At 39.1% G+C, this 18,864-nt stretch overlaps 1 protein-coding gene across 2 annotated transcripts in view; it reads right to left on the bottom strand.

The window, feature by feature from the left end:
- LOC106091665 (bumetanide-sensitive sodium-(potassium)-chloride cotransporter) overlaps positions 1–18,864 on the bottom strand; it is a 214,958-nt gene that overhangs the window by 80,163 nt on the left and 115,931 nt on the right. For both annotated transcript variants that reach the window (XM_013258268.2, XM_013258271.2), the window contains exons 4-6: positions 15,525–15,692; positions 15,329–15,443; positions 1,089–1,353 (exon numbers count right to left, since the gene is read on the bottom strand). In XM_013258268.2, the coding sequence (XP_013113722.2) occupies positions 1,089–1,353; positions 15,329–15,443; positions 15,525–15,692 (548 nt within the window). The remainder of the gene's footprint in view (positions 1–1,088; positions 1,354–15,328; positions 15,444–15,524; positions 15,693–18,864) is intronic.

Here is an 18,864-nt window from a genome sequence, read left to right as displayed (position 1 = left end):
CACAGTGTCCGTTAGTCAAGGCCCCGAAAGGCTTCTAGCCTACCCCGCCGTCTGCTGCTTCAATACCTCTTACTCCGCTATGGCCCGGCTGCCAAACAATGCGTATTTTGGCATCCTCAGTCCATGACCTTAACGTCCTGGTTGTTATCGTCAACTTACCAACCTTAAAGATATTTACACTCAACGTCCTCGCGTTAATATTGCTCCACCTCATGCATTCTGTGATCGCGCGGATTTCCTCTTTCACAACCGTGAAATGGTGAGGCAGCCCAAAATAGAACTCAGTCTCTGGGCCCTAAACCCGTACTGTCGTCTAGCTTTGATCCATGCGTAATGCTGGCCTATAGACCGATCTTGGGTCTTGACTTCTTGAGCCTCTAGATGGCGCAATTCTTATCCGATTGGAATGAAATTTTACACAACGTGTTTTGTTTTGTGATATACAACAACTGTGTCACGTATGGTTCAAATCGGTTCATAACCTGATATAGCTACCATATAAACCGATCTTGGGTCTTGACTTCTTGAGCCTCTAGAGGGCGCAATTCTTATCCGATTGGAATGAAATTTTGCACGACGTGTTTCACCATGACTTCCAACCACTGCGCTAAATTAGGTTCAAATCGGTCAATAACCTGATATAGGTGCCATATAAACCGATGTTGAATCTTGACTTTTTGAGCCACTAGAGGGCGCAATTCTTATCCGATTTGAATAAAATTTTGTGCGAAGTATTTCGTTATGATAGCCAAAAACTGTGCCGAGTATGGTTCAAATCAATCTTTAACCTGATATAGCTATCATTTAAACCGATCTGGGGACTTGACTTCTTGACTTCAAATTTAATGTAGTGGCCACAGCTTTCGTCAGGTTATTAAAAATTTTTGAATTATTTTATTTTCCTCAGCTTTAAGTATTGCCTTGTTCAACAACACAATACATAAACACTTCAACAACACCAAACCCATGGCAGCCGGTGGTTCATACCGGATCGACCCGAGGAATTCCTTCAGCGGCAAGGGCAATATCCCATATGCCCATGTATACATGAACCTGCAGCGATTATATTTACCAACTTTGATACTCACCTCCCTTGATGACACCATTTGTACTAATCGCCGACATGGAGAGTGCAGTGATGCTGGTAACAACTGTTGTGGTTAAAATCAGGACAAACCCCTCAAATATGCCCGCTTGACCCACCACCCAACTGAGACGCAAGAACAACATGACACCCCAAATGTTGAGAAGGCATCGCACAAGGACGCCTTTAATCCAGCCAAATTTCAGCATACCGTTGGCAGCAGCACCACCAGCTTCAGGGTCATCATTGCGGTTCAAGCTGTGAGTATTCTGTTTTTTTTTTTTCACAAAACAAAAAGAAAATAAAGGAAAACCACAAAAAAAAATTAAGGCCATTAACAGGTGAGCAGAAACATAATAATAACTTAATTTTCTATAAGAAAAAAAAACACATTTATCACAAATTAAAGTAGTATTGTTGAGGGGCAATTCATTCAGGCAAATCACTTTAAATTGGGAAGGAAAGGAAATTTTCCAAATTTGTTTAAATTTCCTGATTTCAATGATTAAAGTGTTTGTGTATGAGATGATACCAGCTGATAAATTTTATATCCCTACTTTAGCATACAATAAAAGGCAACCTCATATTTCACAAAGTACTGCACACATTACAAAGTACCTATTAAAACACCATTAATCCTTCAGCAATGTAATTACATTAGCAATTTTACAAGCGAGTGAGAAATAAAACAAATAATTTTGGTGAAGCATGTAATTGCAATAACCCACACTGCTTTTACCTGCTCCTACTGTTAACCAGAAAACAAAACAAAAAAATGCATTTTTGCATTTTCTTTATATATCAAAAAATTATAATTGATAAAATGGAATATTAACAGGATATTGAATACCTAAAGGCCATCAGTTGATTGCTCTATGGAAATTATAGCAAAGCAAAAAACATTTAAAAAACAAGTAAAAAAGTGCAAAGATTCGGCCGGGCCGAATCTTATATACCCTCTACTATGCATCACATTTGTCACGTTCTTTTCCCGGTGCCTCTCTTAAGGCAAACAAAGTAAAGGAAAGGATGATAGACAAGAAAAAAGGAGTGAAGTTCGGCAGGGCCGAATTTGCGCCTTATATGGGGCCAAGACTTTAAATCGAGATAACGATTTATATGGCAACTATATCCAAATCTATACCAATTTGGGCAAAGTTTCAGAGAAATGTCGAAGAGCCTAACACAACTCACTGTCCCAAATTTCGGTGAAATCGGACAATAAATGCGCCTTTTATGGCCCAAAAACCTTAAATCAAGAGATCGGTCTATATGGCAGCTACACCCAAATCTGGACCGATCTGGGCCATATTAAAGAAGAATGTCGAAAGGCCTAATACAACTCACTGTCCCGAATTTCAGCAAAATTGGATAATAAATGTGGCTTTTATATGCCTATGACCCAATTCGGCGCAAAATCGGATAATAAATGTGGTTTTTTATGGGCCTAAAAAACCAAATCGGCGGATCGGTCTATATGGGGCCTATATGAAGATATAGTCCGATATAGGCCATCTTCGAACTTTAACTACTTACAAAAAAAGAAACTGTGCATGTCCTTCCGTCTGTCTCTCTAAAATCTCGCTACAGTCTTTAAAAATAGAGTTATTTGTGCCCATAAGCAGATAAATTTCGAAGATGGCCTATATCGGACTATATCTTGATATAGCCCCCTCATAGACCGATCCGCCGAATTGGGTCATAGGCATATAAAAGCCACATTTACTATCCGATTTTACCAAAATTTGGGACAATGAGTTGTGTTAGGCTCTTTGACATCTTTCTTCAATTTGGCCAAGATCGGTCCAAATGTGGATATAGCTGCCATATAGACCGATCCGATGATTTAGGGCCTTAGGCCCATAAAAGACGCATTTATTGTCTGATTTTGCCAACATTTAGGACAGTGAGTTGTGTTAGGCTCTTCGACATTTTTTTTGCAACTTGAACCAGATCGGTCCAAATTTGGATATAGCTGCAATATAGACCGATATCTCGATTTAAAATCTTTGCCCCATAAAAGGCGCATTTACTGTCCGATTTTGCTGAAATTTGGGACAGTGAGTTGTGTTAGGCTTTTCGACATCCTTCTTCGATATGGCTGAGATCGGTCCAGATTTGGATATAGCTGTCATATAGACCGATCCTCCGATTAAGGGTCTTAGGCCCATAAAAGCCACATTTATTATCCGATTTTGCTGAAATTTGGGACAGTGAGTTGTGTTAGGCCTTTCGACATTCTTCTTTAATATGGCCCAGATCGGTCCAGATTTGGATATGGCCATATAGACCGATCTCTCGGTTTTAGGTTTTGGGGCCATAAAAAGCGCATTTATTGTACGATTTTGCTGAAATTTGGGACAGTGAGTTGTGTTAAGCCCTCGAAATTCCTCTTTAATTTGGCTCAGATCCGTCTAGATTTGGATACAGCTGCTATATAGAGCGATCTCTCGATTTAAGGTTTTGGGCCCATAAAAGTCATATTTATTGTCATATTTTGCTAAAATTTGAGACGGTGAGTTCAGTTAAGCCCCTTGACATATTTCTGCAATATAAAACAGATCGGTCTAGATTTGGATATGGCTGCCATATAGACCGATCTCTCGATTTTAGGTTTTGGGGCCATAAAAGGCGCATTTATTGTCCGATGTCGCTGAAATGTGGGTCAATGAGTTTTGTTAGACCCTTCGACGTCCTTCTTCGACTTGGCTCAGATCGGTCTAGATTTAGCTATGGCTGCCATATAGACCGATCTCTCGGTTTAAGGTTTGGAGCCATAAATGGCGCATTTATTGTTCGATTTTGCTGAAATTTGGTACAGTGAGTTGTATTAGGCCCTTCGATATCCTTCTTCGAGTTGGCTCAGATCAGTTCAGATTTGGATATAGCTGCCATATAGACCGATCAGCCGATTTATGTTCGTATTTATTGTTCGATTTTGCTGATATTTGGGACAGTGAGTTGTGTTAGGCCCGTCGACATTCCTCGTCAATTTGGCTCAGATCGGTCCAGATTTGAATATAGCTACCATATAGACCGATCTCTCGATTTAGGGTTTTGAGCCCATAAAAGTTGCATTTATTGTCCGATGTCGCCGAAATTTGGAACAGTGAGTTGTGTTAGGCTCTTTGACATTTTTTTGCAAATCTGGACCGATAAGGAGCCTCCGGCGTACCGCAGAGCGACACCTCTTTAGGAAGAAGTTTTAACATAACAAACTACTTCACAAATGTCGCCAACATTAGGAGAAGATAACCACCGCTGAAATGTTTTCAAATATTCTCGCCAGGATTCAAACTCAGGCGTTGCGCTTCATAGGCTGACATGCTAACCTCCGCACAACGGTGGCCCCCTTAAAATATTACATTGAGCTAAAATATTTTCTTTCTTTAACGTGATTCCCTCACTAAAGTAATCACCTTGAAATAATTTAAAGTTTCATATATTTGAAAACCATTGTATTGAGGGTTATCAATGCTATGGTTGTAGCCTTAACTAACACCATTGTGACACACTCTGATGTCTTAAGCTCTCCGACCACATAACGAACCAAATATTTCCAACCGCCAGAGAAGGATAATGAAATTTTTATTCGTTACATAAAAAAAAAAAATAAATAAATATATGAAAATAAAAGAGCATCACTTGAGCTGAAATTAAAGCATTTCCTCTGTAAGGATACCTTCTGTGGTCTTAAAACCCAAAATGCTTGTAAGCAAGCAAATACCTTGAGGATACAAATGCTTGGGAAAAAAAATAACAGGCAGCCACACCAAGTCACCCAGGACGAACATAGGATGGTAGAAGCCCCATTGCCAGTTGGGCCATGGGTAAGATAAGAAGGTTAACAGGCATCTACCTAAGCACTCTCACGTATGAATTCAGTGATATAAATTCATGCATATGTATGTATGTTAGACTGTCCCATGCTGTAAAGGAGATTTTTTTACTATTTTTTTCAAATAGAGAAACGCATAGCCTCCAATTTTTTTTTTCCTTTGGATCCCCATAAGCAAAATACGAAATATTATGGCGAAATATTGAGATATTGAGCTGAAATTGGGCACAGATACGTCTTTTTGATGCACGCTGGTTAAGTTCTTGAACGGGCCAAATCGGACCATGTTTGGATACAGCTGCTATATAGACCGATCTGACTATAAAGGGCCTAATACCTATAAATGCTTTATTTTTTTCCGGATTTTGCTGAAATTTGAAACAGTGAGTAGATTTACGCCTCCCGATATCTGACCCAAATGTGGTCAAGATCGGACTATAAATAGATATAGCTGCCATATAGGCCGATCTGCCGATAAAGGGTCTGAAGCCCATAAAAGTTTTATTTATCACCCGATTTTGCTGAAATTTGAAACAGTGAGTAGTTTTAGGCCTCCCAACATAGGACCCAAATATGGTCCCGATCGGACTATATATGGATATAGCTGCCATATAGGCCGATCTGCCAATAAAGGTTCTGAAGCCCATGAAAGTTTATTTTTTTAACCGATTTTGCTGAAATTTGAAACAGTGAGTAGCTTTAGTCCCCCCGACATCTGACCTTAATATGGTCCAGATCGGACTATATTTAGATATAGCTGCCATATAGACCGATCTGTAGCACACCTTACATCCAAACTTAAATTCGTAGACCAATATTGCCGGGGTAAAACAAAAACTTTCTATAACATATTATTGCAAGAATTTATCACAAAAACATGTACTTTTATCGTAAACAAAGTCCAACGTTTTTCAGAAAAGAAGTTTATTTGGCGACAATTTCTTTATGTCAAACGAATTATTTTTCTTTGCATGTAGATTCATTAAGAAGCACTATATCCAACTCGCAGACGTCGTGGCGGCACGGGTTATCGTTAACCGATAGAAAATAAGTTTATTTGGCGAAAATTTTCTTTATGTCAAACGAATTAGTTTTTTGCGTGTAGATGCATTAAAAAACACTTTATCCCACTTAAGATTTCGTGGCGGCACGGGTTATCGTTAACCGATAGCCATAATATTTCGTATTTTGCTTATTGGGAAAAATGGAGGGTATGCTTTTCAAAAAATTCTTTTTTTGTTTTTTGGGACACTCTAATGTATGTGGCATATATCCATGTATACTTATTTCATAAGATAAATATTCAGACAGATGCCTTAAAGCAAAATTGCACAAATTGTTTCTTAAATGGCAATCCTTAAAGCCAACAAGATTAGATTCTGTCATGGCTCAGCACAAAGACGAAAGATTAGGTAGCGCCAATGCTTTGTGGGCCACATAAGATCTTGTGCAAGCTGGCAAAGCAGACTAATTTTTTGCTTCTCATAAACACCACCGTTTTAATTGGCATCAGATATAATTTTTATGACATTCCCACCCTCGAATGTGTGAATTGAGTTGACATCGACGTCCATGGGGGTTAGTGAGCGTGCAAAGTCCAATTACACCATACACATCTATCGGTTGCCTTGAATTGCCATCTCACAGCTCAGTGAACAATCAGATGACCCTTAATTGAGACGTGTCTGTTCAATCCATTACAATCAATTACAACTGGCGGCAATCAATTGGGCGAGTACTTTTACGCTTTTGAGAGCACGAACACTCCAAATGCATAATTGGGAGAGTTGACATTGGGGTGCATGTATAGGTTAAAGCCAAATGGCTATGTCATAGGCTTCAAAAAAACTCTTTATGTGTGAAATGTTTATTGAACACAAAATATCTAAAAAAGGCAATAAATTCGTTCGGGCCGAACTTTGGATGCCCACCACTTGGAGTATATATGTAAACCACCTTTTGTCATATACCGGTGAAAAATGCATTATTTAGACACCCAAGGCACCTATATACAAATATGATTCGATTTGTACCAAATTCGGCAAGAACATTGAGTGATCTAAAAAATACAAGTCACTGTTCAATTTTAGTTCAATATTGGTCTTGTTGGCAGCTATAGCCAAATATAGACCGATCTGAACCATAAAGGACACGCTTGTCGAAAAGCCTATCAATGCAAAAATGCAAATTTTGCCCATGAACATTCCACTAAGGAACAGGGGCAAACTACTCACATATCAATGAGTGCAGTCCGATTCAAGTTTAAGCTCAATGATAAGGGGCCTTTTTATAGCCGAGCCCGAATGGCGTGCCGCAGTGCGACACCTCTTTGGAGAGAAGTTTTACATGGCATAGTACCTCATAAATGTTGCCAGCATTAGGAGGGGAAACCACCGCGGACAAATTTTTTCTGATGGTCTCGCCAGGATTCGAATTCAGGCATCCAGTGTCATAGGCGGACATGCTAACCCCTGCGCTACGGCGGCTTAAGCGAAATTTCAGCGAAATCTGATATCAAATGCGCCTCTCGACCTTAAATCGAGAGATAGGTCTATGTGGCAAATTTACCCAAATCTCGACCGATCTGGGCTAAATTGAAACAAATAAAGCGTGCTAAATTCGGTCGGGCCGAATCTTGGTAACCCACCACCATGGATTCTGCTGGTGGGTTACCAAACTTCTGTCAAATCAGGAAAAATTAAAGTTTCTAGGAACCGAACAAGGATGATCGAGAGACCGATTTACATGGGAGATATATCATGCTGTAGATTGATTTGGAGAGTATTTGGCACAGTTGTTGGAATTCGAAACAGAACACCGCATACAAAATTTCAGCCAAATCGGACAAAAATTGCGGCTGGTAAGGACTCAAGAAGTCAAATCGGGAGATCGGTTTATACGGGAGCTATGTCAGGTTATAGACCGATTGGAACCGCACTTGACACAGTTGTTGGAAGTCATAATAGAACACTACGTGCAAAATTTTAGCCAAATCGAACAAAAATTGTGGCTTCCAGGGGCTTAAGAAGTCAAATCGAGAGATCGGTTTATATGGGAGCTATATCGGGTTATAGACCGATTTGGACCGTTTTTGGCACAGTTGTTGGAAGTCATAATAGAAAACAACGTGCAAAATTTCAGCCAAATTGGACAAAAATTGTGGCTTCTAGGAGCTCAAGAAGTCAAATCGAGAGATCGGTTTATATGGGAGCTATATCGGGTTATAGACCGATTTGGACCGTTTTTGGCACAGTTGTTGGAAGTCATAATAGAACACAACGTGCAAAATTTCAGCCAAATTGGACAAAAATTGTGGCTTCTAGGAGCTCAAGAAGTCAAATCGAGAGATCGGTTTATATGGGAGCTATATCGGGTTATAGACCGATTTGGACCATTTTTGGCACAGTTGTTGGAAGTCATAATAGAACACAACGTGCAAAATTTCAGCCACATTGGACAAAAATTGTGGCTTCTAGGAGCTTAAGAAGTCAAATCGGGAGATCGGTTTATATGGGAGCTATATCAGGTTATAGACCGATTTGGATCATGTTTGACACAGTTGTTGGAAGTCATAACAGAACGCTACATGCAAAATTTCAGCAAAATCTGACAAAAATTGCGACTCCCAGGAGCTCAAGAAGTCCAATCGGGAGATCGGTTTATACGGGAGCTATATCAGGTTATAGATCGATTTGGATCATGTTTGGCACAGTTGTTGGAAGTCATAATAGAACACCGATAGCAAAATTTCAGCCAAATTGGACAAAAATTGTGGCTTCTAGGAGCTCAAGAAGTCAAATCGGGAGATCGGTTTATACGGGGGCTATATCAGGTTATAGACCGATTTGGATCATGTTTGGCGCAGTTGTTGGAAGTCATAATAGAACACTACGTGCAAAATTTCAGCAAAATCTGACAAAAATTGCGACTCCCAGGAGCTCAAGAAGTCCAATCGGGAGATCGGTTTATACGGGAGCTGTATCAGGTTATAGATCGATTTGGATCATGTTTGGCACAGTTGTTGGAAGTCATAACAGAATACTACATGCAAAATTTCAGCAAAATCTGACAAAAATTGCGACTGCCAGTAGCTCAAGAAGTCAAATCGGGAGATTGGTTTAAGACCGATAAAGGGTCTGTAGCCCATAAAAGCTTTATTCATTACCCGATTTCGCTGAAATTTGAAACAGAGAGTAGCTTTAGGACCCCCAATTATCTTAAGCCTCCTGATATCTGATCTAAATGTGATTCGGATCAGACTATATTTAGATATAGCTCAAATCGGGAGATCGGTTTATACGGGAGCTATATCAGGTTATAGACCGATTTAGACCGTATTTGGCACAGCTGTTGAAAGTCATAATAGAACACAACGTGCAAAATTTCAGCCAAATTGAACAAAAATTGTGGCTTCTAGGAGCTCAAGAAGTCAAATCGGGAGATCGGTTTATACGGGGGCTATATCAGGTTATGGACCCATTTGGATCATGTTTGGCACAGTTATTGGAAGTCATAACAAAACACTACAGCAAAATCTGACAAAAATTGCGACTGCCAGTAGCTTAAGAAGTCAAATCGGGAGATCGGTTTATACGGGAGCTATATCAGGTTATAGACCGATTCGGATCATGTTTGGCACAGTTGTTGGAAGTCATAATAGAACACCGATAGCAAAATTTCAGACAAATCGAACAAAAATTGTGGCTTCCAGGGGCTCAAGAAGTCAAATCGAGAGATCGGTTTATATGGGAGCTATATCGGGTTATAGACCGATTTGGACCGTTTTTGGCACAGTTGTTGGAAGTAATAGAACACAACGTGCAAAATTTCAGCCAAATTGGACAAAAATTGTGGCTTCTAGGAGCTCAAGAAGTCAAATCGGGAGATCGGTTTATACGGGGGCAATATCAGGTTATAGACCGATTTGGATCATGTTTGGCGCAGTTGTTGGAAGTCATAATAGAACACTACGTGCAAAATTTCAGCAAAATCTGACAAAAATTGCGACTCCCTGGAGCTCAAGAAGTCAAATCGGGAGATCTGTTTATATGGGAGCTTTATCTAAATCTGAACCGATATGACCCATTTGCCATCCCCAATGACCTACATCAATACTAAGTATCTGTGCAAAATTTCACAATTATTGTCCGATTTGACTGAAATTTTGCATGAAGTGTTTTGGTTCGACCATCAACAACTGTGTCAAGTGTGGTTCAAATCGGTTCTTAACCCGTTATAGCTCCCATATAAAGCTATATCGGCTATTGACTGTTTGAGCCGCTAGGGGGCACAATTATTGTCCGATTTGACTGAAATTTTGCATGAAGTGTTTCGGTTCAACCATGAATAACTGTGTCAGGTATGGTTCAAATCGGTTCATTACCTAATATAGCTTCCATATAAACCTATATCGGATATTGACTTTCCGATTTAACTGATATGTTGCACCAAGTTTTTTGGTTTGACCATCAACCACTGTACCTAGTAAGATTTAAATCGGTTCATAACCTTATATAGCTTCCATATAAACTGATTTCGCATCTTGACTTCTTGAGCCGCTAGAGGACGCAATTATTATCCGATTTGGCTGAAATTTAGCATGAAGTGATTTTTTTTTACTTCTAACTACTGTGCCAAATATGGTCTTAATCGGTTCACCAGATATGGCTCCCATATAAACCGATCACCAGATTTTTTTCCTTAAGCCACTATAGGGCGCAATTCTTATCCGATTTGGCTGAAACAGCCAAAACAAGTATGGCCCTAATCGGATCAAAATTTATTTTTCATTGCTATACCCACCACCGTAGGATCGGACCATATTTGGATTTAGCTGCTATATAGACCGATCTGACGATAAAGAGTCTGAAGCCTATAAAAGCTTTATTTATGACCCGATTTCGCTGAAATTTGAAACAGAGGGTTATCTTAAGCCTCCTGATATCTGACCTAAATATGGTCCAGATCGGGCTATATTTAGATACACCTGCCATATAGACCGATCTCCCGATAAAGGGTCTGAAGCTCATAAAAGCTTTGTTTATTACCCGATTACGCTGAAATTTGCAACAGTGAGTAGTTTTACGCCTCCCAACATAGGACTCAAATATGGTCTAGATCGGACTATATTTAGATATAGCTGTCATATAGACCGATCTGCCGATAAAGGGTCTGAAGCGAATAAAAACTATATATATTACCCGGTTTCGCTGAAATTTGAAACAGTGGGTTGGTTTAGGCCTCCCGATATATGATCCAAATATGCTTCAGATCGGACTATATTTAGATATAGCTGCCATATAGACCGATCTGCCGATAAAGGGTCTGAAGCCCATAATAGCTTTATTTATTACCCGATTTCGTTGAAATTTGAAACAGTGGGTAAGTTTAGGCCTCCTGACATCTGACCTTAATATGGGTCAGATCGGACTATATTTAGATATAGCTGCCATATAGACCGATCTGCCGATAAAGGGTCTGAAGCCCATAATAGCTTTATTTATTACCCAAATTTCGCTGAAATTTGAAACAGTGGGTAAGTTTAGGCCTCCCGACATCTGACCTTAATATGGCTCAGATCAGACTATTTTTAGATATAGACCAATCTGCCGATAAAGGGTCTGAAGCCAATAAAGCTTTATTTATTACCCGATTTCGCTGAAATTTGAAACAGTGAGTAGTTTTAGGCCTCCCCACATACGACCCAAATATGGACCAGATCGGAATATATTTAGATATAGCTGTCATATGGACCGATATGCCGATTACTGATCTGAGGCTCATTAAAGCTTTATTTATTACCCGATTTTGTTGAAATTTGAAATAGAAAATTCAACAGTGGCTTATATTTATTGGACCACTCAATGTCCGTACCGAATTTGGGTTCATAAGTTATCCAATATTTACCGTATTGTGACGAAAGGGAGTTTTCATATATACCCAAGGTGGTGGGTATCCAAATGCCTTTTGACTTGTTGTTTCATTAAATTATGACTGTGCTTTTCGTTACAACCCCATACCTGAGCCTTTGTCATTCCTTATTGCCAGTTGACTTTGATAAGTCGTTCATCTGCAGATGCATCAATGGGGACCATAACCTACATATTTGATTGGCAGTGTCACAGCAAAAGACTTGAGAGCACTGTAATTAGTTTTTACTCAAAAGAATCCAAAGCAAACCAAGACATTTCCAATTTGCTATCCGATTGCTTGTCGATCTCTTAACCACAAATATCATAAAGTATGGGTAAACAAAAAAATTTTATTGAATTTAAGTGAATGCGCTGTGAAATTTTGTGCATGGGGCAATTCTTTGCAAAGTTTAACAATGGCATCTGCTGCCACCATGAACTTTTTCAACTTATAGACATGTGATTTCAACAGAACGAAATAATTTGCAGCACATTTTGTGGACAGTTCGGAATATAGACCAAACTCCCAATGTAAGGTCTTGGACCCATTAAAGGCCCATGTTTTATCCGATTGCACTTAAATTTGAAACAGTGAGTTTTATTAGACACCTCGGCATCGATGCTAAATATGCTCCAAATTGCACCATCAACCGATTTATCGTACAACTAAAAAGTGTCCAGTAGAAACGAACCAATAAAATTTTGGCTAATGGTTTTTACATTATTCGCTATTATTTTGTTTGTAATCTTCTTCTTCTTATATATAAAAAAAAAACTTACCCCAAAAGTATTACCCAAAAATAAAAGTGAACCGATCGGGATACTATGGGACTCAAATGAAAGGTATTCAGGAGTATAGAATGAATTTTATATTAAAAATTGGGTCCAAGTAACTGGGGGCCGCCCCCAACCCCAAAACCCCCTAAAATAGGTTTTATTTTTGGCGATCATGCCAATGTCGGACTCAAATGAAAGGTTTTCGGGAGTAGATTGCGAATATGGTCAGAAGGGAGAAATAGGCTTTATAGTTTGTTGATTTCGGAAGGGGGAGGACCCTCCCCCTTTACCCAAAAACACCAGCCAAAATCAAAACCATCCAAAATGGGTATCAAATGAAAGGTATTGGAAAATAGAATACGAATATGGTATTAAAATTTGCATCTAAGTACCCATCGGGCCGCCCCAACCCTAAAATTTCCCCAAACCGACATATTGGGCGTTCATGTCAATATGGGACTCAAATGAAAGGTATTCGGGAGTAGATTACGAATCTGGCATACAAAATCAGATTAAAGTAAAGGGGGTGCCCCTTCCCTCCGAAAAGGCTTTAAATGGGCATATGACCCATCATGATTATATGGGACTCGGTTTTTATTGTTTGTTCTAAAGGGCTAAAGTGATTTTCTTAAAATTTTCAAAATTTTGTGTAAGTTTGTCTGGAAGGAAACATTGGCTATATAATTTTTAGATATCGGATGGAGGCGGTCCCTCCCCCTTACCCCAACAACGCCATTCAAAACCAAAAGTGGACCAAAATTTGAGACCCATATTGACGCTCATGTCAATATGGGTCTCAAATTAAAAGTATTCGACAGTAGATTACAAATATGGCATAAAAAATTAGGTCCAAGTAATGGGAGGTTGCCCCAACCCCAAGTACCCCCAAATGGGCATATTAGCCGACCATGTCTATATGGGACACATAGAAAGGTCTTTGGGAGTAGATTACGAATATGACATTAAAATTTTAGTTCAAGTCTAGGTGGCGCTTTTCTTTCCAAAAATAAGTCAAATAGGTTGATTGACCCATTATGACAATATGGGACTCAAGTGAAGTGTATTTGAGAGTAAAAAACGAATTTGTTATCCAGTTTTGGGGCCAAGTTTTTGGGGGTACGCCCTAAAGCGCCCCCTATAGCAATATGGAGCTCAAATCAACGGTATTTGGGAGTAAAGAAGGAGATTAATATCTATTTTTAGGGCAAAGTGCCGGTGGCCGCCCCAGCCCCAAAACACCCTCCAAACATTTCACATTTACTGAACATGGCAATATGGGGCTTACATTAAATGGATTTAGGAGTGCAGCACGAATTTGATATCCATTATTGAGTCGAAATGTCTGAGTGCCATCCCTCTCCTAACAAGCACTTTTCAAAACTACAAAATCTCGGAGAATGGCAATGCGATTCGTTCGAATTTTTTTTTTTTTTTTTGCACACTCTCAGTCAAAACAAAACATGGTCGGGTGCCTCAGGGGCCGTCCAAAACCCGCCAAATGGGTATATAGACCAATCACAATAATACAGAGCTCAAACGAAAAGTGCTTGAGAGAAAACAAGAAAGAGCGTGCCAAGCTCGGCCGGGCCGAATTTTATATACCCTCCACCATGGATCGCATTTGTCGAGTTCTATGCGCGGTATCTCTTTTTAGGCAAACAAAGAATATTGAATAAGAACTGTAATGCCATTGGAGCTATATCAAGTCCGATTCGGACCATAAATGAATGTTGAACATTGCAGAAGTCATTGTGTAACATTTCAGTTCATTCGGATAAGAATTGCGCCTTGTAGGGGCTCAAGAAGCAAAATCGGGAGATAGGTTTATAGGGGAGCTGTATCAAGCTATTGGTCGATTGAGACTATATTAGACACGTATGTTTAAAGTCATGAGAGAAGGCGTTGTACAAAATTTCAGCCAAATCGAATGAGAATTTCGCCCTCTAGAGGCTCAAGAAGTCAAGATCCCAGATCGGTTTATATGGCAGCTATATCAGGTTATATACCGATTTGCGCCATACTTGGCACAGCTATTGAAGGTCATAACAAAACACCTCATGCAAAATTTCAGCCAAATCGGATGAAAATTGCGCGCTCTATTGGCTCAAGAAGTCAAGATCCCCGATCGGTTTATATGACAGCTAAACCAGATTATGAATCATACTTGGCGTAGTTGTTGGAAGTGATAGTATGTCATATAACATTCAATTTTGTCACTATTCTGAGCAGCTCTATCAAGCTATGAATGTGCCATAAGTGTCCATTTAATAAAATCAATTAAGCGATTAACTTTATGCAAAGACCATCATAGAAGTTGGATAAACCAAAAAAAAAAAAAAGTAGGAGAAAAGATAAATGCAAAAAAAAATCAATTTAATATGAACCCTCTTTATTTTATGAGCTACAGTCAACTACTTTTTTCTCCCAATTTTTTTTTTTTGTGGGCACTTTTGCGAAAAGCAAACTAAAGTTTGGATAGGGAAATCCATACTCTGACAGTTTGATTTATGGTCGTAATGTAATGAAAAAATGTATGGTTTTTTTTTTTTGGTAAAGGCAGCGTTTCTAAGCCGTCTATTACGAAAAGCCAGGGATAGTTCAATGCTAAGGAAACTACATAAATTTTGTGGCAGTTGACAGCTGTTGTTTCTTATTAACCTTAAGCCAACTTTATTAACCTAAGATGGGGGTGCAGAAGCGGAGGTGTGGGCTACATACCTTTCCTGTCAAGGTGGCATTATGCAATTCATCCAACGTTGGACGGTAGGCAGCTTGTATGGACATAATATTGCGATAGTTATCCAAACGTGGCAAGGCTTCGCGGGTAAAATGTCTAAGAAATCGTATAAAAATTTTTGATTTTTATTAAATTAATAAAAAAAAAATTGTTTGCCTTAAAATATTTCAAGCTTACCGAAAACTTTTGCCATATTTTGTGTCATACTCATTATCCAAAAGTTCACGATCCTCATTAGAGTCATCGGATTCCTCATTTTGTGGCTCCACTTGGAAGCGTGTGGTCTGCAGGTCCTTGAAACGCGATGGTTTATCTTTGTCACGAAAACTGCTCTTTATGGATTGTCTGTGGAAAAAAATACAAAAAAAAAACACAACCATTGAAATGCAAATGAAGTTGAAAAAGAAAAAAAATAACAAAAGAATGTTGGGCGGATATTTATAAAAAAAAATTATAAGCAAAATAAATGGAATAACAATACAGAAAGGTGTACTCGAAAGTCAAAGGATAATGCACAACAAAGGCCAACTCAATATACAAAGGCTTTAGTAATGAAAGAAAAAAAAAACAACATAATTTCCTCTTTAATTTAATAAAAATAAAAAAAAATTGTTGTGCTCTACACCACTACTCTAACCAGGAGGGCATAGTAGACAGCTACATTTGTTGGCAACACCCAAAGTGAGAGGGAAACAACAGCAACATTAGTATGTAAGTCGAAAGAGAGGTCAAAAATCTCTTTGTTAGTTGAATTGGCCATGTCCGTTTCCTAATCTGTCAATCTATCGGCAAATTATAAGCCTCACCATAACATAGGGGTATGCTAGCTGCATCATTCCCTTTGTAAGCTAGGTAATAGTGGTAGTGCCTGACGGACTCAAGTAAAATTTGAGACCACAACAGACCACAAAACCAAAGTTTTGGGGTCCACCCCTCCCCAAAAACACCCCCCAAAGAGCACATTTTTACGAGCATAGCGTTATGAAGCTCAAATGAAAGGTCATCGGAAGAACCCCAACAATCTGATATCAATAGTTGGGAAAAAGTTTATATGGGGCCAAACCACCCCATAACACCACCCAAATAGGAAGTATTGGCTGATCATTGCAATATGGAGCTCAAATTAGAGGTACTTTAGAGTAGAATACAAATCTGATATCCAAATGTGGGACCACGTATTTGGGGTACCGCCCCTTTCCCAAGTGTACCCACCAAATGAAAGGTATTTGAGATTAGAAAACGAATATGATAACCAATTTTGTTGCCAAGTGATTGGGGTACGCCTCATCCCATAAACTTCCCTTTATTTATTTCCTGGGGTTAAAATAAATGGTATTTGAGAGAAGAGCATGATGCGGATATTTTTTTCAGGGCCAAGTGTCTGGGGACCAACTCACCCCGAAAACACCCATAAATCGGACAAACATATTTATGGGTCATATTGCCTTGACCCGTAAATATGTTTGTCCGATATAAGGAGTCAAATGAAAGCTATTTGAGAGTAAATCAGGAAATTCATACGCACTTTCGGGACCACGTTTCTGGGGGTCCACATCAGCCCCTATACTCACCAACCGCCACCTTGAAAGCCTTCTTACTCTCAAAATCCCCATGAGAATATCGGGCTCAAATAAAGTCTCTTAAGAATGGAGTACATCTAACATCCAAACTCAAATGACCATTAACTCTTTGAGTGGATTCATAAATCAGTTGAGATCAAGTGGGATTCAGACAAAGGCTTTAAATAATTTAACTGTTAGCCAAGCGATATACATACAAATACTATTTTCTCTTTCTGGGATGTCGGGTAAAAAATGAGCTTAAACTTAAATCGGGAGTTTTGTCTATATGGGACTATATCAAAATATAGTCCGATATAGCCTTATTTCGAACTTATACCTTGACTATGGGTAAAAAACTAATCTGTGCAAAGTTTCAGCTCAGCATTTTTATACCACCCACCATAGGATGGGGGTATACTAATTTCGTCATTCAGTTTGTAACTACTCGAAATATTCGTCTGAGATTCCATAAAGTATATATATTCTTGATCGTCGTGATATTTTATGTCGATCCAGTCATGTCCGTCCGTCTGTCCGTCCGTTCGTCTGTCTGTCGAAAGCACGCTAACTGTCGAACGTGTAAAGCTAGCCGCTTGAAATTTTGCACAAATACTTCTTATTAGTGTAGGTCGGTTGGGATTGTAAATGGGCCATATCGGTCCATGTTTTGATATAGCTGCTATATAAACCGATCTTGGGCCTTGACTTCTTGAGTCTCTAGACGGCGCAATTCTTATCCGATTGGAATGAAATTTTGCACGACGTGTTTTGCTAGGATTTAAAATATCTGTGCTAAGTTAGGTTCAAATCCGCCAATAACCTGATATAGCTGCCATATAAACCGATATTGGGTCTTGACTTCTTGACCCTCTAGAGGGCGCAAATCTTATCCTATTGTAATGAAATTTTGCACAAAGTATTTTGTTATGATTTCCAACAAATGTGCCAAGTATGGTTCAAATGGGTTCATAACCTGATATAGCTGCCATATAAACCGTCAACAGACGGACGGACAGAAACGAATTTCGTTACATTGTCACCTTGTTTTATTTAGAACCGATATTATATGTAGCACATAGTACAAAATACTTGGAATTTATACTCTTAACATGGAATATTGGGTAGGAACTCCCAATATTCAAACACTGATAACTCAGATGCAAAATTGCTTTCGATTGAGTGGCTAAGTCATTAACCATGATTTCCCTTGGCAGTTGTTTTTTAATTTTTTTCCCCTTATTTTCACTTTGAAGCCAGCCCAGGTGAGATTCTTATTTTCATCATCATCATTCTGTGGCACAGGATTAAAATAAATTTTGTGTTTATTAAAAAAAAAGGAAATATAAATGCTTTACTATCCAGAAGGTAATAAATCTAAAAGTACAGACAAATAAATTATCATGGGATGAAGAATGTATTCCCATGTGTCCAGGCACGTGCCTCTTTACCCAACTCGTGCAAAAACTCCCACTGAAAAAGTTGCTTGACTTGTGGCAATGTTTTTCCTATTTCCAACTGGCTCCTACCGTGGGGGAGAGCTGGTTGAAGGGGATGTTGTATTTTGCATTCTAGTTGTATTGTTTTTTTAACACAAGTAGTGATATTTGGGATTTATAGGCAGTTTCATCAAAATTATGTAGTTGACCCACCCAGGTGGGTCCTTGGACTGCGCTGCACATTAATATCTGTGGATCTGCAAAGGTTATACAATTTGTAGTTCATTGTGACGCCACACAAGCGACAGACCAAAACATCTGGTGGGCAGTGAAATGGGGACCTCGCTGCTTAACCGACCTTCCTGACGTATGGCTTATTTGAAGCGCGTTGGAGGTATGCTATCGATAAAGTATCAGAAAAAATAAAATGAAAATTTAAATTTCTGTTATTAAATCCTAGCCTGATTTAACAATAGGTCAATAGGCCTCCTGGCCTGCTGCTGTCAGTCTCAGCCAAAT

This window comes from Stomoxys calcitrans, chromosome 1 (assembly GCF_963082655.1).
Source record: "Stomoxys calcitrans chromosome 1, idStoCalc2.1, whole genome shotgun sequence".
NCBI classification, from domain to species: domain Eukaryota; kingdom Metazoa; phylum Arthropoda; class Insecta; order Diptera; family Muscidae; genus Stomoxys; species Stomoxys calcitrans.
Note: the sequence above shows the minus strand (reverse complement) of the source record. Positions and strands in the feature narration are given on the sequence as shown.